Here is a 23,806-nt window from a genome sequence, read left to right as displayed (position 1 = left end):
AGTGACTGTGTGTTGTGTGCACGCTAAGAACAATGAGCCATATGCTATAAGACACAATGAGTTCTGCGTTCTTTCATCGCTTTCCACCTGTGGACTGTGACTCTCAAGTGCAACAACTACCTCATGTCACTGTTAAAATGAAACAGGAACATTTTCTTCCTAATGGAACACATGTGGGCCCTCAAATCTATCCATATTCACAATGACATGAACCAAGTGTATCATATTCAGTGTTTCGACATGCTCCTGTTGACTGGTGGCTATTTCCAGTCCGCCGCTCATGAACCCCGGGTCACCAGGCCCATACTCAGCTAATGAATGCTGAGCACAGATTTCTTTCCTCACCAGTCCCATTCACTAGTTCCTCAACAGTAGTGTGATCTGCCCATCTAACATCCAGAATTCTTCTGTAGCATGTCATTTCAAAAACTTATATTCTCATCTTGTCTGAACTGTTTAAAATACTTTCAGAAAAGACTTCCTAACAAATAAATCTATATTCAGTGTTAACCATTTACTCTTATTCAGAAACACTTTTCTTGCTATTGTCAATCTACATTTTATATCCTCTCTACTTTGGCCTTCATCAATTATTTTACTGCCCAAATAGTGAAACTCATCTAGTACTTTATGTGTCTTGTTTCCTAATCTAATCCTCTTAGCATCACCTGATTTAATCTGACTACACACCGTTACTTTTGTTTTACTTCTGCTGATGCTCACCTTATATCCTCCTTTTGACACACTGTCCATTCCACCCAACTGCTCTTCCACGTCCTTTGTTGTCTGTGACAGAATTACAATATCATTGGCAAGCTTCAAAGTTTTTATTTCTCCTTCCTGAACCTTAAGTTGTTCTCCAAATTTTTTCTTTAGTTTCCTTTCCTGCTTCTTCAATTTACAATATGAGTAACACTGGGGACAAGCTACAACTCTCTATCACTCCCTTCTCAACCCTTGTTTTCCTTTCATGCCCCATGACTTATAAATGCCATATGGTTTCCATACCAGTTATAAATAGCCTTTTGCTCCCTGCATTTTAACCCTGTTACCTTCAGAATTTTAAAGAGTCAGCATTGTCTAAAGCTTTCTCTAAGTTTACAAATGCTATAAACATAGGTTAGCCTTCCCCTAATCTATCTTCTAAGTAAAGTCATAGGATTTGTATTCTCTCATGTGTTCCTACATTTCTAGGATTCAAATTAATCTTTGCTGAGCTCAGCTTCTACCTGCTTTTCCATTCTTCTGGGCAGAATTCATGTCAGTATATTGCAGCAATGACTTATTAAACTGATAGTTTGGTAATATTCACACCTACCTTCTCTGGAACTGGAATTATTACAGTCTTCTTGAAATCTGAGGGTATTTCTTCCGTATGATATATCTTGCACAGCAGTTGGAATAGTTTTGTCATGACTGGTTCTCACAAGGATATTAATAATTCTGATGGAATACATCTACTCCAGTGCCTTTGTTTCAACATAGGTCTTTCAGTGTTCTGTAAAATTCTTCTCACAGTATTGTATTTCCCATGTCATCTTCGTCTTCATCCTTTTTCCCTTCTATAGTTTGCCTTCAAGTTCATTTCTCTTGTATAGCCCCTCTATATACCCTTCCACCCCTCAGCTTTCCCTTGTTTCATTAGTACTGGTTTTACATCTGAGCTCTTGATACTCCTACAGCTGCTTCTCATTTCTCAATAGGCCTTTTTAATTTTCCTATGGGCAGTGTCTTATTTTTTCCTTGTGAGATATACATCTATATCCCTCGATTTGTTCTCCAGCTATTCCTGCTGAGGTATTTGCCACTTCTTGTCCATCAATTTTTTAGATGTTTGTATTCCCTTTCACCTGTTTCAGTAGCTGCATTTTTATATTTTCTCCTTTCATCAATTACATACAATAGCTCCTGTGATATGCATGGATGTCTACTATCCCTTGTCTTTTTACCTATTTGAGCTTATGCTTCCTTCACTGTTTCATCTCTCAAAGATACCCATTCTTCTTCTACTGTGTTCCTTTTTGCAGCTGCAATCAATCACTGCCTAATGTGCCCTCTGACACTCTTAAATAACCTCTTTTTCTTTCAACTTACACATGCCTCATCTCTTAATTTCCCACTTTTTTGCAATTTCTTGAGTTTTAATCTACAGTTCATAACAAATAAATTGTGGTCAGAGTCTGCATCAGTCTCTGGAAATTTCTTACAATTTAAAACCTGATTCTGAAATCTGTGCCTTACAATTATATAATCAAATTGAAATCCTCTGGTGTTAACAGGTCCCTCACAGAGAAATAGCCTCCCTTCATGATTCTTAAGCAAAGTTTTAGCAATGATTAAATTATGCTCTGTTCAAAATACTTCTTTCATTCCTATCCCATGAACCCATATTCATCTACTATTTCCCTTCTCTTCCTTTTTCTACAAACTCCTGTCCTCATCACAATTAAATTTTCATCTCCCTTAACCATCTGAAAAATTTCTTTTACCTCACCATACATTTTTTCAATCTCTTCATTATCTAGTGAGCTAGCTGGCATATAAACTTGTAGTAATGTTGTGGGTGTTCAGTTTAGTGCCTACCTTGGTTGCAAGAATGCATTTATTATGCTGCTCGTAATAGCTTACCCACATTATTCATTTTCTACTTAGTTAAGGGTTCTAACATTCCATGTTCCAGCCTGCAGAATGCCAGTTTTTTATCTTCTGATGATGACATTCTCCCGACTAGTTATCAACTGGAGATCTAAATGAGAGACTATTTTATCTCACGAAAACTTTACTGTAGATGATGCCTTTGTCATTTAAACGTACAGTAGAGCTGCATGCCCTTGCAAAAAATTGCTGAGCCTTTTCAAAATGGTGCTCCAGGCATCATCCTAATGGTGGCTTGTTAAACCAGGAATTTTTTTGGACAAAACAAAAAAAGACAATGGTTTCTAACTTAGTACCGAATTTTAACATATGCTACCAACAACTTCTGAGACTATGAAGGTAACCCCTCCCCCCCCCCCCCCCCCCTTGCTTAAATTGTTATGTAGGTTGCAGTTTCCCTTCACTTTCAGTCATTTTTTGCAGTACCAGCACAGCAAAGCTGTGTTAGCTTATGTTAAGAGACCAGATCAGTCAGTCTTCCAGACTGTTGCCCCTGCAACTACTGAAAAGGGTGCTGATCCTCTTCAGAGACCACAAGTTTGTCTGGCCTCTCAACAGATACCCCTCTGTTGTGGTTGCTATCTGTATCGCACCTTTCACAGTTATAATGTGTGAGTTACTAAGTGTGGAGTAATCATCAAACGTACACTACTGTAATTGTGCGAAGGCAGAGCATGTTTATATGGACAGTGTTACAACAGTCTATTATGACAATTATATATGTTCTACATTTGTATGGCTCATATTTGACAGAAATGTATGTCTGATCCAGTGATGTACAATGTGTAAGTATTATGATTTAAAAATAGCCTTTTTCAATTTCTCTGTTGGCTATGGTGCTTGCGTATATTCTGTAGTCATTTTTTGAACCCTAAAGTTTTATCCTTGAAGATGATTGTAACAATTGAAAATTTTAGAGAATAAACATAAAATTGTACAGCTGATGGCACAAATGCGCTTTTTCAAAAAATGTATCAAAATTTTTATACTGCAGACTGGAAGTAATTCATAAAATAACTACAAATTTCATAAGATATTTAAAGAGGTACATTCCATTACATATTTAAAGAAGCACATTCCATTAGTTGCTAAAACTAAACTAAACTCCATCCGAACAGGCTTTGGAAGGCCCAATGGTACCGACTGTCCACCATGTCATTCTCAGTCCACAGGCATCACTGGATGCAGATATGGAGGGGCATGTGAGCAGAACACTGCTCTCTCAATCGTATGTCAGTCTACGAGACTGGAGTAGCTACTTCTCAATCAAGTAGTTCCTCAGTTTTGCATCACAAGGTGCTGAGGGAACCCCGCTTGGCAACAGTGCTCGGCAAACTGGATGGTCACCCATCCAAGTGCTAGCCCAGGCTGACAGCGCTTAACTTTGGTGATCTGATGGGAACCGGTGTTACCACTGCGGCAAGGCCATTGGCTTCATTAATTGCTGGTGTACCACAATTAACTAATATAGTGCACAGTATGTAATCAGTGGTAGAACACTACATATCAACATACTAGCAAACTTATTGCAATTTTATAGAGTACAGTAATTCCTAAAAATATATAATTTCACAAAGTGTTGTAAGGTTAAAGAACCCATATATTATAATTCATATCAGTCTGATCTGGCTTATTTTCCATTTATCAACTATACAAAAGTTCACACATTACATCATAATTTAAGAAACAGGTCTTTTATACATCAAAACATGATAATATCACATTTAGTACATCCTTCAGATTATAATAAACCTAAAATTGTATTATGATGATGCATACGAAAAACCTTTTTACAGAGGACATTCTATAACAATCGAATACCTGTCTATATGCCAGCGTTGATTTTGCCAAAAATGGGTAACCAGGAATTATAGATAACAAATTAGATGATAATAAACAAAAAGGACGACAGAGAATACCTACAAGTGTACATAATAAACACTCCTTGCTGAATAGACTATTGAACACACAAAGATGCTGAAACATTTCTCCCAAGATCATGTACATGTATGTAACATTAAGTAAATTATGTGGTAACATAACAACTTATTTGAAGGGACAGGGGATGGTAACCAAGCAGAATAATTAAAAAACCACTGGTAAAAATGCTTACATGACAAGCTCTGAATGAAAATATTAACTAATTCAAATGACTTGTTGGTGGAAACAAGTGGAATCTTTTGGCATCTTTGCATGGTCAATAGTATATTCAACAAGGACTGTTGATTATGTATACTTTATCTTTCTTTATGTTTATCATCATGTAATTTCATAATTACAATTGCTGCTTACTCGTTTTTGGTAGAATACTAGATGGGCTTGTATAGATACATATTTGTTTGTTACAAAATGTTTGCTTATTCTTCACAATAATATAATTCTTGTTTTATCATAATTTCAGGCATGGACTAGATGTGAAACAGTCACATGGTTTGATGTATAATAGACTTGTTTCTTAGGTAAAATGTAATATGTGTATCTTTACTATAACTAATAAATGACAAATATGTTGGTTCATACCTACATGTATTATAGTATATGGGCTTTTTAACTTTATAACACTTTATGAAGTTATATGTTTTTTATGAATTACTAGACTGTATAAAATTATAACATTTTTCTTCTATGTTCATATATAGTGATCCTTCATTGGTTATGTACACTGAAGCACCAAAGAAACTGGTATAGGCATGCTTATTCAAATACAGAGATATATAAACAGGCAGAATACGACACTGTGGTTGGCAACATCTATATAAGACAAGAAGAGTCTGATGCAGTTTTTAGATTGGTTACTGCTGCTACAATGGCAGTTATCAAGAATTAAGTGAGTATGAATGTGGAGTTTGAGTCAGCATGGGAGTGATGAGACACGGCATCTCTGAGGTAGCAATGAAGTGGGGATTTCCCAGTAAGACCATTTCATGAGTGTACCATGAAAATCAAGAATCCGGTAAAACATCAAATCTCTGACATCCCTGCAGCTGAAAAAAGACTTGCAAGAATGGGACCAACAACAACTAAAGAGAATCGTTCACCATGACAGAAGTGCAACCCTTCCACAAATTGCTGCAGATTTCAATGCTGGGTCATCAACAAGTGCCAAGGTGTGAACCATTAAATGAAACATCATCAATATGGATTTTCAGAGCTGAAGGCCCAGTCGTGTAACCTTGATAACCGCACGACACAAAGCTTTACGCCTTGCTTGGGCCTGTCAACACCAACATTTGACTGTTGATGACTGGAAACATGTCGTCTGGTCAGACGAATCTCATTTCAAATTGTATTGAGCAGATGGATGTGTACAGCTATGGAGACAACATCACGAGTCCATGGACCCTGCATGTCAACAGGGGACTGTAAGAGCTGGTGGAGGTTCTGTAATGGTGTGGGACATGTGCAGTTGAAGTGATATAGGACCCCTGATACATCTAGATATGACTCTGATAGGTGACATGTATATAAGCATCCTGTTTGATCACCTGCATCCATTCATGTCCATTGCGCATTCTGACGGACTTGGACAATTCCAGCAGGACAATACTACACCCCACACATCTAGAATTGCTACAGAGTGGCTCCAGGAACACTGTTCTGTGTTCAAATACTTCTGCTCGCCACCACACTCCCTAGACATGAACATTATTGAGTATACATGGGATGCCTTGCAACATGCTGTTCCATCCCCCTCATACTCTTACAGATTTATGGACAGGCTTGCAGGATTCCCTCCAGCACTAATTCAGCCATTTGTCAAGTCCATGATACTGTTACAGATTTATGGACAGCCTTTCAGAATTCAGGGTATCAGTTCCCTCCAGCACTACTTGAGACATTAATCAAGTCCATCCATGCCACGTTGTGTTGCAGCACTTCAGCGTGTTCGTGGCGTCCCTACACCATATTAGGCAGGTGTACCAGATTCTTTGGCTCTTCAGTGTATTATGCACTACATTAATTAAGTCTGATATACCAGCAATTAATAGAATTTCCTTTTTAATTATTGAATGAAAGTAGTAGTTATTGTATCAATTACTTCCAATTTTGTCATCATTATCAGCAGCAGCAGCATCATAATCAGTGTCTTGAACAGTTTCCAGCCCCAGGCTGGGTGCGACTGGAAAATAAGACTCACCAAGTAGTCCTATTTTGCAACCATCTTTGTGTTCACTCTGGCCCTGCCCCCACCTCTTTTTTCAGCACACTCCTCCATGCCTTTCAGCTGTTTATCCCTTGGTCTTCCTCTTGGTCATTTCCTTTGTACTCCATTTCATGTATCTTCTTGGCAGACCTCTTGTTTTGCATTCTCTTGAAGTGTCCATACCATCTTAGCCTTGATTTTATGTCTTGCTGTGCAAGGGTCCCTCTTTCACAATTTCTCCTACTCTATCATTCCTCATCATCACTTCCAATGTATTATATAAAAATTTTAATATGTTTGCTTAAGTAACATTCGATCACTGAATACTTAGTATACAATACATGAATACAGCAGCCTGGCAACTACAAACACTTTTTGTGGTATTTTCAAAGATATACTTACAGCTAACATTGCAGAACTGTTGATGGCAGAATAGAAGAGGTACATCACATTACTTGCTGGCATACAAGATTTAACTCATGTATTGAGTATTCATGGTAATGTTACTGTCAAATGACGTGTGATATGTATCATTATGGTCTGGATTCTGCCCAAATGTGTTTGTAAAGTATAGTGGGTGGCCATACATGTGTGAGATGAATCCAAGATGTACACAATGTAGAACTTGAGGTACATAAACTGATGTCACACATGCAAGTAGAATTATCAGGTGGTCATGTTAACCCTGTGGTGCAGTTTTCCACTGCAATGGACAGTTGTTAGCATCACTTGTTTGGCATTTTCAATCTGTCCTGAGGTTGCAAATGAATGCAGGGGACAGGACAAGTAGGGAGTATCCACTGGAGTGGATAGCATGCATTTGCAGCCTCAGGACTGATTAAAAACACCAAAGAAGCAACATGAACAGTGCAGTGAACAGCTTCACTGTAGGGTCAATGTGATCTGTGTAATGTTTTATATCTGCAAAGTCATGTATGTAGATTATGTTATTCTCTTCCATGTTGGTATGTTTGAATTTCAGGTGCTTCAAAGTGACTCAAAGTAGAAATTAGGTGATCATATGAATTAAATAAAGAACAGAAATATACAGCCTACAATGGACCAGATTATCAATTGCAAAATATTTACAGGCTGTTGATGAAATGAAATTTTAACACAGGTAACTGTTATTTTATGACAAATGTTGAGCCAACTGTAGGTGATAATTAGCAGCTATTTCATCTGATCAAGGAATCAGCAGTAGTTTTCCAACTAGCATATTTTCTGTTGATTTTTTTACTGTGTTAAACTGAGCCCGAGTATACAAAATAGTTGAAATGCATTCATTGATAGTTAATTATTACTGCACTTTCCAACAGTGCTTCACTTTTTGTACATGCATCTTGCTCATTTCATACCCCTGTAGAATCATTTTCAAAATGGTACTTACAGAACACAGTGAATCAATGAAACATAAACATCAAGACAGATAATTACATAGCCACACAGAAACAGAAATGGCTCAATATCGAGAGGATAAATTCTCCCATGTTAAATATCAAGTGCCTTGGAGCCATAAGTTATTTTGTGAGTGCCAAGGTCAAGTAATCTGACAATGTGCTTGCATCACTGAATTTGGAGCCTTAAGGTATTTTCTGGGTGACAAGGTCAAGCAATCTGACAAAGTGTTTACATCATGGAAGCTGATCTCATGACAGCAAGGACTCCATTGGCAGTAGGTGGCAATTAGGTGTCAACTGCTAAAATGCAAGGTAACACTAATTATCAGTTCAAAGAAATACATGGAGTTCTGATGTAGACAGCTTTGGTAGTTGACCAGATGGTTATACTGTCAATATGTAAACCCAATACAAGGATGAGTCAAATGAAAACCTTAAATTTGTAATAACAAATCAAAATTTCGCGTTGCTATCCTGTAAGTTGGTAAGCGTGCTACAAATAGCGTGCAGAATGGCCTGTAGGTGGCAACATAGTGCAGATTCACACACACTGTCACAGTATCAGTATAAAGATGGCCGCCCCACTTGCAACTTGCACCAGGGAAGAACAGCGTTCTGTTATTCAGTTTTTGCATAGTGAGGGTGTGGTGAGGGTGTGTAACCTATTGAAATTCATCAATGAATAAAGAATCAGTATGGTGATGCACGTTTGTCACAGCAGCAAGTCTACGAATGGAGTAGGAAGTTCGCAAATGGTGTGACTTCAGTGGAAGATGCTCCTTGTCCAGGTCAGGCACAACGAGTTGTGACTCCACAGAACATTGCAGCAGTTGAAGCCATAGTGAAGGAAAACCTCCAAGTGACACTGAATGGCATTGCAGCATGTTTACAGATTAGTCATGGGTCAGCACACCACACTGCACATGATGTGCTCCAGTTTCATAAAATGTCTGCAAGATGGGTGCCACAGCAGCTGACTCCTGAAATGAGAGAATGACGTGTCGATGCTTGTGAAGAACTTCTTCGGCGCTTTGAATGAGAAGGTGATGGGTTCCTTGCAAGAATCGTTACTGGGGGCAAAACCTGCGTTCACTTCCACCAACCGGAAATAAACAGAGCGAGCAAGGAATGTCACCATTCTTCATCACCAAAACCAAAGAAGTTTCGAACAGAACCATAAGCAGGGAAGGTTATGCTGACTCTCTTTTGGGACAAAAAAGGCATCATTTTGGAGCATTACATGCCTAGAGGGACCACTGTCACCAGTGCATCATACACAGATCTCCTAAAAAATCATTTGCGGCCTGCAATCAAATCAAAGTGATGTGGATTGCTGTCAGCAGGTGTCCTTTTGTAACATGAGAATGCAAAGCCCCACACAGCCCATACAACAGTTGCAACAATCACAGACCTGCATTTTGAGTGTCTTCCTCATTCACCATACTCACCAGACCTTGCACCAAGTGATTTCCATATGTTTGGACCACTCAAAGACGCAATGGGAGGAAAGAAGATCCACTCTGATCAAGAGGTATGCCACATAGTGCAAGAGTGATTGTGCTGACTACCAAAAGAATTTTTTTCTAAAGGAATTTATGCACATTGTAAGCACTGGAGGATTTGCATTGAGTGCGGGGGAAATTACAATGAAAATTGATACAGCTTTGTACCACTTCTGCACAATAAATAATATTTTAAAAAATATTTAAGATTTTCATTTGACTCATCCTTGTACAACAACAAACACACAACTATTTATTGATAAATGGCTATGTGAATCCAGAGACATCTCAAAGGAATTATGATCAATAAGCTGATTCACATAAAGATCATCAAAGAGACACCTGGTTTCATAAATGCTAATTGGTGAGGTTCTGATAAGATATTGTACACAAGTTAAAATATTGTCATATTCAAAACCATGACCTGATAACATTTATGAAAAAAGAAGAAGATAATTTCTCTAAACAAGCAGAGAAGTGTACTGGATGGCTGGTTTTCAAGTCTATAATCCAGAAAACTGTCTCAGTTGTCAATTTATACTAAGCTTTAAAAGAAGAATGGGCATATTCAAACATAACTATTATTAACAAATACCATCTACCTAACAGTTGGTATTTCCATCTTTGACACAGATAACAGAGGCAACATGTCTTAGCATGGAAGCAAAGAGGCCTTGGTAGGTCACCGAAGGGAATTAGCATCACATTTGGACACTAAAGTCATCTAATTCCTTTAAATTACAAGGAGAGGAGTGATGAGACATCCCAGATTTATCTGATCGGGTTCAGATCTGGTAGTTGGGTGGGGAGGGGGGGGGGGGGGGGGGGCGAAAGCATTACATCAATTGGAAGTTGCCACTGTGTTCCTCAAACCACACTCCTGGCTTTGTGATGTGGTATGTTATGTTGCCCCCCCCCCCATGAACCATGGACCTTGCCGTTGGTGGGGAGGCTTGCGTGCCTCAGCGATACAGATAGCCGTACCGTAGGTGCAACCACAACGGAGGGGTATCTGTTGAGAGGCCAGACAAACGTGTGGTTCCTGAAGAGGGGCAGCAGCCTTTTCAGTAGTTGCAAGGGCAACAGTCTGGATGATTAACTGATCTGGCCTTGTAACAATAACCAAAACGGCCTTGCTGTGCTGGTACTGCGAACAGCTGAAAGCAAGGGGAAACTACAGCCGTAATTTTTCCCGAGGGCATGCAGCTTTACTGTATGATTACATGATGATGGCGTCCTCTTGGGTAAAATATTCCGGAGGTAAAATAGTCCCCCATTCGGATCTCCGGGCGGGGACTACTCAAGAGGATGTCGTTACCAGGAGAAAGAAAACTAGCGTTCTACGGATCGGAGCGTGGAATGTCAGATCCCTTAATCGGGCAGGTAGGTTAGAAAATTTAAAAAGGGAAATGGATAGGTTGAAGTTAGATATAGTGGGAATTAGTGAAGTTCGGTGGCAGGAGGAACAAGACTTCTGGTCAGGTGACTACAGGGTTATAAACACAAAATCAAATAGGGGTAATGCAGGAGTAGGTTTAATAATGAATAGGAAAATAGGAATGCGGGTAAGCTACTACAAACAGCATAGTGAATGCATTATTGTGGCCAAGATAGATACGAAGCCCACACCTACTACAGTAGTACAAGTTTATATGATGAAATAAAAGAAATTATTCAGATTGTGAAGGGAGACGAAAATTTAATAGTCATGGGTGACTGGAATTCGAGTGTAGGAAAAGGGAGAGAAGGAAACATAGTAGGTGAATATGGATTGGGGGACAGAAATGAAAGAGGAAGCCGCCTGGTAGAATTTTGCACAGAGCACAACATAATCATAACTAACACTTGGTTTAAGAATCATGAAAGAAGGTTGTATACATGGAAGAACCCTGGAGATACTAAAAGGTATCAGATAGATTATATAATGGTAAGACAGAGATTTAGGAACCAGGTTTTAAATTGTAAGACATTTCCAGGGGCAGATGTGGACTCTGACCACAATCTATTGGTTATGACCTGTAGATTAAAACTGAAGAAACTGCAAAAAGGTGGGAATTTAAGGAGATGGGACCTGGATAAACTAAAAGAACCAGAGGTTGTACAGAGATTCAGGGAGAGTATAAGGGAGCAATTGACAGGAATGGGGGAAATAAATACAGTAGAAGAAGAATGGGTAGCTTTGAGGGATGAAGTAGTGAAGGCAGCAGAGGATCAAGTAGGTAAAAAGACGAGGGCTAGTAGAAATCCTTGGGTAACAGAAGAAATACTGAATTTAATTGATGAAAGGAGAAAATATAAAAATGCAGTAAGTGAAACAGGCAAAAAGGAATACAAACGTCTCAAAAATGAGATCGACAGGAAGTGCAAAATGGCTAAGCAGGGATGGCTAGAGGACAAATGTAAGGATGTAGAGGCCTATCTCACTAGGGGTAAGATAGATACCGCCTACAGGAAAATTAAAGAGACCTTTGGAGATAAGAGAACGACTTGTATGAATATCAAGAGCTCAGATGGAAACCCAGTTCTAAGCAAAGAAGGGAAAGCAGAAAGATGGAAGGAGTATATAGAGGGTCTATACAAGGGCGATGTACTTGAGGACAATATTATGGAAATGGAAGAGGATGTAGATGAAGATGAAATGGGAGATATGATACTGCGTGAAGAGTTTGACAGAGCACTGAAAGACCTGAGTCGAAACAAGGCCCCCGGAGTAGACAATATTCCATTGGAACTACTGACGGCCGTGGGAGAGCCAGTCCTGACAAAACTCTACCATCTGGTGAGCAAGATGTATGAAACAGGCGAAATACCCTCAGACTTCAAGAAGAATATAATAATTCCAATCCCTAAGAAAGCAGGTGTTGACAGATGTGAAAATTACTGAACTATCAGCTTAATAAGTCACAGCTGCAAAATACTAAGACGAATTCTTTACAGACGAATGGAAAAACTAGTAGAAGCCAACCTCGGGGAAGATCAGTTTGGATTCCGTAGAAACACTGGAACACGTGAGGCAATACTGACCTTACGACTCATCTTAGAAGAAAGATTAAGGAAAGGCAAACCTACGTTTCTAGCATTTGTAGACTTAGAGAAAGCTTTTGACAATGTTGACTGGAATACTCTCTTTCAAATTCTAAAGGTGGCAGGGGTAAAATATAGGGAGCGAAAGGCTATTTACAATTTGTACAGAAACCAGATGGCAGTTATAAGAGTCGAGGGACATGAAAGGGAAGCAGTGGTTGGGAAGGGAGTAAGACAGGGTTGTAGCCTCTCCCCGATGTTGTTCAATCTGTATATTGAGCAAGCAGTAAAGGAAACAAAAGAAAAATTAGGAGTAGGTATTAAAATTCATGGAGAAGAAATAAAAACTTTGAGGTTCGGCGATGACATTGTAATTCTGTCAGAGACAGCAAAGGACATGGAAGAGCAGTTGAATGGAATGGACAGTGTCTTGAAAGGAGGATATAAGATGAACATCAACAAAAGCAAAACAAGGATAATGGAATGTAGTCTAAGTTGGGTGATGCTGAGGGAATTAGATTAGGAAATGAGACACTTAAAGTAGTAAAGGAGTTTTGCTATTTGGGGAGCAAAATAACTGATGATGGTCGAAGTAGAGAGGATATAAAATGTAGGCTGGCAATGGCAAGGAAATCGTTTCTGAAGAAGAGAAATTTGTTAACATCCAGTATTGATTTAAGTGTCAGGAAGTCGTTTCAGAAAGTATTCGTATGGAGTGTAGCCATGTATGGAAGTGAAACATGGACAATAAATAGTTTGGACAAGAAGAGAATAGAAGCTTTCGAAATGTAGTGCTACAGAAGAATGCTGAAGATTAGATGGGTAGATCACATAACTAATGAGGAAGTATTGAATAGGATTGGGGAGAAGAGAAGTTTGAGGCACAACTTGACCAGAAGAAGGGATCGGTTGGTAGGACATGTTCTGAGGCATCAAGGGATCACCAATTTAGTATTGGAGGGCAGCGTGGAGGGTAAAAATCGTAGAGGGAGACCAAGAGATGAATACACTAAGCAGATTCAGAAGGATGTAGGTTGCAGTAGGTACTGGGAGATGAAAAAGCTTGCACAGGATAGAGTAGCATGGAGAGCTGCATCAAACCAGTCTCAGGACTGAAGACCATAACAACAACAACATGTTATGTTGCTGAAAAGTGCCACTGCCATCAGTAAACATAATTGCCATGAAGGGTTATATGTGGTCTGCAATATGTGTATGACACTCCTTGATCATCAAAGTGCTTGCACAATCTCCACTGGACCCATGGATGCCCACATGAATGTTCCCCAGAGCATAATGGACCTGCTGCCAGCTTGTCTCCCTCCCACCAGCATGATGAAGAAGGTATCAGGAGTCATCAGACCATGAAACACTCTGCCACTGTGCCAATGTCAAGTGCTGATGATCACCTGCCCATACCAGTCATAGTTGCCAATATCATGGTGTTAACATTGGCACATGCTTGGGTCATCAGCCCATCATTAGGAGCGTTTGGTGTGTTCAGACACACTTGTACTGTGCCCAGCATTACAGTCTGATGTTAGTTCCACCACAGTTTAGTGCCTGTCCTGTTTTACCATTCTGCCCAGCCTATGATGTCCAACATGTGTAATGAGGGGTGGCCGTCCAACCCCATGACATCTGGATGTGGTTTCACCTCGGCTTCGCCATGTGTTAAAGACATTCACCACAGCACTCCTCGAACACCCAAAATGCTGCGCAATCTCCAAAATGCTAGTGCCAAGCCTCCAGGCTATCACAGTAAGCTGTCAGTCAACTCAGATAGATCATGTGCTTTCCCCATTTTACACACAGACAGCACATTCATTGATACTACATGCACCATGGATGTGTCTGACTAGAAGTCTTTCTTCACCAGGTGATGCTGCTATTGCCTGGATGTGTGTAAATCAATAGCGGGTCACTGATCATAATGCTCTGGCAGATCAGTGTATATGCTGCTCTGTAGAACACCAATTATTTCTCTCTGATTTCATAAGTTACAGACACATTTAAGAAAATCACAGCAAAAGTTTCATCACTGAGCATGTTTTCCCCTGAAATGTTAAATGTAAAAAAATTGACATCTGCACAGAATATACAGTAACTGACACTATTATCTAACATCTTCAAGAAAAGGCAACTGAAATTTCAAAATTTGAGACACTCACTTGCTAATTTCGACATCATCTGAAAGGTGTGCCTCCACTTTAAACACATCTGCAAGTGGTATCTCCCGATGCCTCAGATCTGCTAACCAATCATCATACACCATGCGTCGTCGGAATTCCCAGCTAAATGGAGCAGTATAGCACAAGAATGAGGAGCTCAGCAGGCAGTTGCCAACAAGTCGTTCTCTTTCTATGTGGAGATTTGCCAAATCCCGTTTCCACCTGCATTGGAATCAATACTCAGACAGTTTCTATCTCTTTGATTTCCTAATACTGATTACACAGATACAATTTATTTAATTTGTTAGGAAAACACATAATTATAGTTCAACTGCATACAAGAAGAAACTATAAAAGCAAGCAGAAAACTGTTATAATGATTCTAACATCAGTACGTAGATTAATTGGAAAATATGTTTTCAATGTATAATAATAATACTATATTCTGTAGCAAGGTGACAGAGTCAGAGATATTGGATATTTTATATGGAGATAAGGTCACTTCTGTTACACTGAAAATAATATGTACATGAAAATCCTATGCATGCCAATCTTCTTCTTCTTCTTCTTCTTCTTAACTGTCACTCTGACCTGGCAAGCATGTTTTTTGTCTACATTCCTTCAAGGTCCTTCAAGGAATACTTAAGACCAACACTTAAGGAAATGCAAGGCAGCACTTTACTATGCAGGTATTTTAATATTGATATGTCTTTAAAATGCTATTATCTGTAACACAAAAACCACAGAGATACCCAAATAATTCCAGTAACATAGTCTGCAATTGATGGTGTCATTATTAACATTAACTTCTGATTAGTGAAAACATGATACATTGTATTATGTTCTTTATACTATGTATTACATGAATACACTTCACACTTATTTTCCATTATTCTGTATGTAAAAAATATGAACTGAGTACCTACCGACAATAAATTCAACATGTCATCATCAACACCAAAAAATTTTAATAATTTGTAATAGTGTTCTTATGAGTTTGTGATAGGCTGAAGCAACGTTATCAAAATCAGTAGTTTCTTAGGCAGATTTTTGTGGTGCTGATGTTTTCATGTAAAATTAGTGAATAAAAAGTTCTGGAAAAAAACTTATTGATCACTGATAATATAAACAGTCCTGTAGATAATGATCTTTAACATGATTCACAAAATACTTAATTACAGCAAATAATGTGTCTATAGCATTGCAACATCTATAAATGATTGCAATAAAATTAACTATCTTAGCTACAATTTTCAAATTTACAATTAAATTGTTAAAGTGATTTATTTTATGAAATTCTACATAGATATCAGGTCCTGTTAAAATTCATTTTATGTCAAACATTCTCCTCCTGAATGAGATTTTCACTCTGCAGCAGAGTGTGCACTGATATGAAACTTCCTGGCAGATTAAAACTGTGTGCCGGACCGAGACTTGAACTCGGGACCTTTTCCTTTCGAGGGCAAGTGCTCTACCATCTGAGCTACCCAAGCATGACTCACACCCCGTCCCCACAGCCTGACTTCCACCAGGTTCACAGGAGAGCTTCTGTGAAGTTTGGAAAGTAGGAGACAGGGTAATGGTGGAAGTAAAGCTGTGGGGGAAGGGCGTGAGTAGTGCTTGGGTAGCTCAGATAGTAGAGCACTTGCCTGCGAAAGGCAAAGGTCCTGAGTTTGAGTCTTGGTCCGGCACACAGTTTTAATCTGCCAGGAAGTTTCATTCTCCTCCTTTTTGTAAAGCATTATGTCACATTTGAATATTTTTGAATACATTTGTTTTCATTCTAACTAACTGAAGTGACTTAATAATACACTTTTCATCAACAAGAAGAGCACTCTGCCGACCAGCATGTCAAGCTTGGAAATAAGGAAAAAACTGGTGAAGTGCAACATCTGGAGCACTGAACTGAATGGAGCAGATATGTGGGCTATGAGGAAAATGGAGAAAAAAATACTTAGAAAGTTCTTAAGTGTGGTGCTGGAGAGTAATAGAGCAGAACAAGTGGACAGATCAGGCAACAAATGATGATGCACTGAGAAATGTATGAGTGAACAAAACTATTCTGAATATAATTATTCAGAAGAAGGCCAACTGGACCGGACTCATACTTAGACATGAAGGGTTCATACGCAATGTCATTGAAGGGGTGGTCAGAGGAACTGCAGGATGAGGAAGAAGAAGAATACAACATCCAAATGACATGAAAGATGCAAGGTGATACAGCAGGCTAAAGAAAGAAGCTGAAGAGACGGAACACTGGCATTAGAAATTGTCCATACAAAGACACAGACCTCCCACTATGCACAGTATGACATAATAATAATTACAATATTATGAAAATGATAGACCACTACTCATCATATAGGGGAGATGCTGGGTCTATATGGCAAGCAGCAACCTATACTTTTCATAACATTGTCTTTATCCCATCCTTGATTTTCCAATTGTGAAACAGTAGTGCACACACATATGTGAATGTACCTAACTCTGAAGCAGAATGTTAAGTTCGAAAGTTGAACTACAATATACAGCTTTCTGTTCCTGCGGCTATCAGCTGCTCTAAATCTCCTCTTGGAGATGAACTATCACGTTAGTTTTTATTCATTATACTATACTGAATTCAGACAAATGCTCCCCATCATAGATTCTGAAACTAAAACAACAAATTGAGGATAGATTCGAAGGAAGATGAATCATTGGAGCTATGTCCTTAGGTTTATCAGTGGCTTGTGACACAGTCAAGCACCAACTCCTATTACAGAAATCATACGTACTACACAGAGAATATAATAGAGGGAAACATTCCACGGGGGAAAAAGATATTTAAAAACAAAGATGATGTGACTTACCATACGAAAGTGCTGGCAGGTCGATAGAAACACAAACAAACACATACATACACACAAAATTCTAGCTTTCGCAACCAATGGTTGCTTCGTCAGGAAAGAGGGAAGGAGAGGGAAAGACGAAAGGATGTGGGTTTTAAGGGAGAGGGTAAGCAGTCATTCCAATCCCGGGAGCGGAAAGACTTACCTTAGGGGGAAAAAAGGACGGGTATACACTCGCACACACATACATATCCATCCGCACATACACAGACACAAGCAGACATTTGTAAAGGCAAAGAGTTTGGGCAGAGATATCAGTTGAGGCGGAAGTACAGAGGCAAAGATGTTGTTGAATGACAGGTGAGGTACGAGTGGCGGCAACTTGAAATTAGCAGTGATTGAGGCCTGGTGGATAACGAGAAGAGGGGATATACGAAAGGGCAAGTTCCCATCTCCGGAGTTCTGACAGGTTGGTGTTAGTGGGAAGTATCCAGATAACCCGGACGGTGTAACACTGTGCCAAGATGTGTTGGCCGTGCACCAAGGCATGTTTAGCCACAGGGTAATCCTCATTACCAACAAACACTGTCTGCCTGTGTCCATTCATGCGAATGGACAGTTTGTTGCTGGTCATTCCCACATAGAAAGCTTCACAGTGTAGGCAGGACAGTTGGTAAATCACGTGGGTGCTTTCACACGTGGCTCTGCCTTTGATCGTGTACACCTTCCGGGTTACAGGACTGGAGTAGGTGGTGGTGGGAGGGTGCATTGGACAGGTTTTACACCGGGGGCGGTTACAAGGGTAGGAGCCAGAGGGTAAGGAAGGTGGTTTGGGGATTTCATAGGGTTGAACTAAGAGGTTACAAAGGTTAGGTGGACGGCAGAAAGATACTCTTGGTGGAGTGGGGAGGATTTCATGAAGGATGGATCTCATTTCAGGGCAGGATTTGAGGAAGTCATATCCCTGCTAGAGAGCCACATTGTGTAATGTACTGTGCACCAAGGCACGTTTAGCCACAGGGTGATCCTCATTACCAATTACACCAACAACCTGAAAACAGCTTTCACATCCCGCAACTACCCTCCCGACCTGGTACAGAAGCAAATAACCAGAGCCACTTCCTCATCCCCTCAAACCCAGAACCTCCCACAGAAGAAACACAAAAGTGCCCCACTTGTGACAGGATACTTTCCGGGACTGGATCAGACTCTGAATGTGGCTCTTCAGCAGGGATACGACTTCCTCAAACCCTGCCCAGAAATGAGATCCATCCTTCATGAAATCCTCCCCACTCCACCAAGAGTGTCTTTCCGCTGTCCACCTAACCTTCGTAACCTCTTAGTTCAACCCTATGAAATCCCCAAACCACCTTCCTTACCCTCTGGCTCCTACCCTTGTAACCGCCCCCGGTGTAAAACCTGTCCAATGCACCCTCCCACCACCACCTACTCCAGTCCTGTAACCTGGAAGGTGTACACGATCAAAGGCATAGCCACGTGTGACAGCACCCACGTGATTTACCAACTGACTTCCCTACACTGTGAAGGTTTCTATGTGGGAATGACCAGCAACAAACTGTTCATTCACATGAATGGACGCAGGCAGACAGTGTTTGTTGGTAATGAGGATTACCCTGTGGCTAAACATGCCTTGGTGCACGGCCAGCACATCTTGGCACAGTGTTACACCGTCCGAATTATCTGGATACTTCCCACTAACACCAACCTGTCAGAACTCCGGAGATGGGAACTTGCCCTTCAGTATATCCTCTCTTCTTGTTATCTGCCAGGCTGCAACCTCCGCTAATTTCAAGTTGCCGCCGCTCATACCTCACCTGTCTTTCAACAACATCTTTGCCTCTGTACATCCGCCTCGACTGACATCTCTGCCCAAACTCTTTGCCTTTACAAATTTCTGCTTGTGTCTGTGTACGTGCGGATGGATACGTGTGTGTGTGCGAGTGTATACCTGTCCTTTTTTTCCCCTAAGGTAAGTCTTTCCGCTCCCGGGATTGGAATGACTCTTTACCCTCTCCCTTAAAACCCACATCCTTTCGTCTTTCCCTCTCCTTCCCTCTTTCCTGACGAAGCAACCATTGGTTGCGAAAGCTAGAATTTTGTGTGTATGTATGTGTTTGTTTGTGTTTCTATCGACCTGCCAGCGCTTTCGTATGGTAAGTCACATCATCTTTGTTTTTAAATGTACTACATAGAGAGTTTGACATGTCACAAATGACTGGAAATCTCTTCCAAAACAGATGATTCTTTGATGATTTCCTACAGCAAACAAGTTAGTGGAGAACACAGAAGAATGGTTTATCACAGGGTAATGTACTGGCTGCATTGATTTTCAATATCTATACCCAAGACCAGACCTTGGGGGAGATCAGTTTGGATTCTGTAGAAATGTTGGAAAATGTGGGGCAATACTGACCCTACAACTTATCTTAGAAGACAGATTAAGAAAAGGCAAACCTACGTTTCTAGCATTTGTAGACTTAGAGAAAGCTTTTGCCAATGTTGACTGGAATACTCTCTTTCAAAATATGGATATGTCAGGGGTCAAATACAGGGAGTGAATGGCTATTTACAATTTGTACAGAAACCGGATGGCAGTTATAAGAGTCAAGAGGCATGAAAGGAAAGCAGAGCTTGGGAAGGGAGTGAGACAGGGTTGTAGCCTCTACCTGATGTTATTCAATCTGTATATTGAGCAAGCAGTGAAGGAAACAAAAGAAAAATTCAGAGTAGGAATTAAAATCCAGGGAGAAAATAAAAACTCTGAGGTTCACCAATGACATTGTAGTTCTGTCAGAGACAGCAAAGGACCTGAAGAGCAGTTGAATGGAATGGACAGTGTCTTGAAAGGAGGGTATAAGATGAACATCAAGAAAAGCAAAACATGGATAATGGAATGTAGTTGAATTAAATTGTGTGATGGTGAGGGAATTAGATTAGGAAAAGAGACGCTTAAAGTAGTATATGAGTTTTGCTATTTGGGGAGCAAAATAACTAATGATGGTCAAAGTAGAGAGGATATAAAATGTAGACTGGCAATGGCAAGAAAAGCGTTTCTGAAGAAGAGAAATTTGTTAATATCGAGTATAGATTTAAGTGTCAGGAAGTCGTTTCTGAAAGTATTTGTATGGAGTGTAGCCATGTATGGAAGTGAAACATGGATGATAAACAGTTTAGACAAGAAGAGAAAAGAAGCTTCTGAAATGTGGTGCTACAGAAGAATGCTGAAAATTAGATGGATAGATGACATAACTAATGAGGAGGTATTGAATATAATTGAGGAGAAGAGAAATTTGTGGCACTACTTGACTAGAACAAGGGACCGACCTGTAGAACACATTCTGAGGCATCAAGGGATCACCAATTTAGAATTGGAGGGCAGTGTGGAGAGTAAAAATCATAGAGAGAGACCAAGGGATGAATACACTAAGCAGATTCAGAAGGCTGTTGGTTGCAGTAGGTACTGGGAGATGAAGAAGCTTGCACAGGATAGAGTAGCATGGAGAGCTGCATCAAATCAGTCTCTGGACTGAAGACCAGAACAATAACAACAACAACAACAACAACAACCAATGACCAAGCACTCTCAGATGACTGTGCCATTAAAGCACAAGAAAATAACATTGAGACCATTAAAAAGAAGTTATCACAGTTCCTTAAACAATTGACTGTTTACTACAAGGAATACCAGCTCATACATAACTCAAACCTAATTCTAAAGTGAAATGCATGATACATATTACTTGGAAATACAATTCTAACCATATTAAGTATGCAGTGAAGCAAATACTGTATGTTTAGAACTATTGGTAATACAACTGAGCATTGAAGGTGTCACCTGACGTTCTCAGAACCGAGACCAGAAATCAGTTTGTCTGCAGCAATTAGTCTTCTCTGCATAATATCTGTTTCCTCTTGTAGGATTTGGCGATCTTGCATTGCATCACTATATTTTTGACCCAGTTTGTTGAGCATTTCTTCAAACTTCTGGATCTCCTTAGTCAGTCTGTCCAGGTCTCGTTTAGCCTTAGAGATGAAGCAGACAATGGAATTGCAGCGGATGGTCAGACCAGTATATTAGAGGAAAAAATCCTAAGTGATATTGGAGATTAAAATAATGTACAATCTGTCATGTCATTCAAGAATTTGATCACATATTATGTTTCATAAATAACCATTATGAAGGGGAGCTCTCAGAGACATTTAACACTTCAAGCTATACATTAACAGGCATAAACAGCCACTGCTGTGTAAAACTGTACTTTATGGGAATTACTTCTAGTCCACTTTGTTTGTATATTAGGAGAAAAACAGTAACTTTGGAGGAACAAAATCACATTGCTTCTTCTCTTATATTACTCAGCTGCTCTTCTTACCTAATACTTCAAACACAGTGTCCACTTTACACAGATCACTATAAGCTGGCTATATATTGCCAAGGTCAAGATCTGTTTAATACAAACATTAAAGTTATTCAGAATGTAGATCTCAAAGTCCAAATATTCTGAAAAATTGTAGGAAGAATGTACAACTTCATCAGGGGTATTGGTCACATGTACAGAGGGAAAAGGGATCTGCCTGTTCTGCCTTCTCACATATTGTTTCCGTATCTCTATGTATTCAACAATGTACTACTGTAAAGAAGACACGTCAAGTCACAGACAGGCATGAATAAAAGTTGTAAAATCCCGTGTGTGTGTGTGTGTCTGGAGGGGGGGGGGGGGGGGGGGGAGATTTTGAAATCTTCAATGGGAACACCCATTTTTTATTGCAAATTATGATTCTAAGGCAAAAGCTACATACATTTTGTCTGATTATGTATTCAGTAATTTCCTCACTAATGCCATGTATTCATTTATAATGGGCACAGTTTTTGTTAAATCTCTTCTCGTGTAGTTTTTCACTCACCTCAAGAATCTCACATCCATTGATTTATTTTGTTGTCACCTTTCCATTTATTTACCCAACTCCTTCCACAGTTCTTGCAAATTTATGAGATAGTGAAAATTGATGATTTATTTTTCATTAATAAACTTTCTGGATCATACCACTGAAGTATGGCTTAAAAGTGCAGCTCAAAAATGTATTTATTCAGGGGGACACTAACTAAAGAAAACTAAAAGTATTATACTGGGTGTTCCATTTTTCCCATGCAGGGTGATGGGAGGCATCTTCGAAGTCTTTAATGGGGAAAAAAAGAGAGAGAGAGAGAGAGAAGAAGAAGAATAAGAAGTATCGATCAGGGTACTACTTAATGAGCCACCATGGCCATGTAGGCAACTATGACGTATCATAACAGGCAGTACACTGCGACCAAAACTCATGTATCATGCTGACACAGAATAGACAGCATTTCTAAACATTACAGTACTTGTGTAGCGTTTATTACCTGCACATCTATCAATCATTTGGAGAACGGGTGTGCAAGTGGATGATGAATGTTGCAACCACAGAAGAAAACAACCGAAATTATTCTGATATATGGGGAACGGAGGAGAAATGTTGAGGCTGCTGTTGCCTTGTATGGTGAGCATTTGCCCGAAAAAGCTTGCTCTCATTCGTTCTTTTACAAGGTTGTGAATGCCTTTATGTCTGATGGCAATGTGCAGGCCAGCAAAAGGAAAAGAAGCAATGCATTACAAGAGAAACTAATGAAACAGCTGCACTAGCAGCAATGCGCCATGACTCACGGATAAGCCCCTGGCAATTACACTGCAATTCTAGTATGCCCATAGATAGCATTGTCGCAATACTGTATCACCATAAGTATCATCCGTACTACGAGTCACTGCATCAAGAACTTTATGGTGCTGATTTACATAACTGAATAGTGTTTTGTGAATCCACACATCAACAAACACAAATTAACCCCACATCCTTCGCCAAGGTGCTGTTTTCCAATGAGTGTACATTCACAAACCATGGAAGTGTTAACTGGCATAATGCACATTACTGAAGAGTAGACAAAGCCTACAGGTTACAGCAAGCTGACCACCAATTTCCTTTGTCAGTTAATGAATGGTGTGGCATCATGGGGAACAAACTCATTGGTCTGTATTTTATC

At 39.7% G+C, this 23,806-nt stretch overlaps 1 protein-coding gene across 1 annotated transcript in view; it reads right to left on the bottom strand.

Annotated features, from left to right (window-relative positions):
• Positions 1 to 23,806, bottom strand: part of LOC124798989 (dynein axonemal heavy chain 10) — a 1,080,466-nt gene that overhangs the window by 276,285 nt on the left and 780,375 nt on the right. The window contains exons 40-41 of the mRNA XM_047262526.1: positions 21,581 to 21,768; positions 14,897 to 15,118 (exon numbers count right to left, since the gene is read on the bottom strand). Of these exons, the coding sequence (XP_047118482.1) occupies positions 14,897 to 15,118; positions 21,581 to 21,768 (410 nt within the window). The remainder of the gene's footprint in view (positions 1 to 14,896; positions 15,119 to 21,580; positions 21,769 to 23,806) is intronic.

Source organism: Schistocerca piceifrons, chromosome 5, assembly GCF_021461385.2.
Source record: "Schistocerca piceifrons isolate TAMUIC-IGC-003096 chromosome 5, iqSchPice1.1, whole genome shotgun sequence".
Taxonomy (NCBI): domain Eukaryota; kingdom Metazoa; phylum Arthropoda; class Insecta; order Orthoptera; family Acrididae; genus Schistocerca; species Schistocerca piceifrons.
This window is presented reverse-complemented; position numbering and strand designations above follow the sequence as displayed.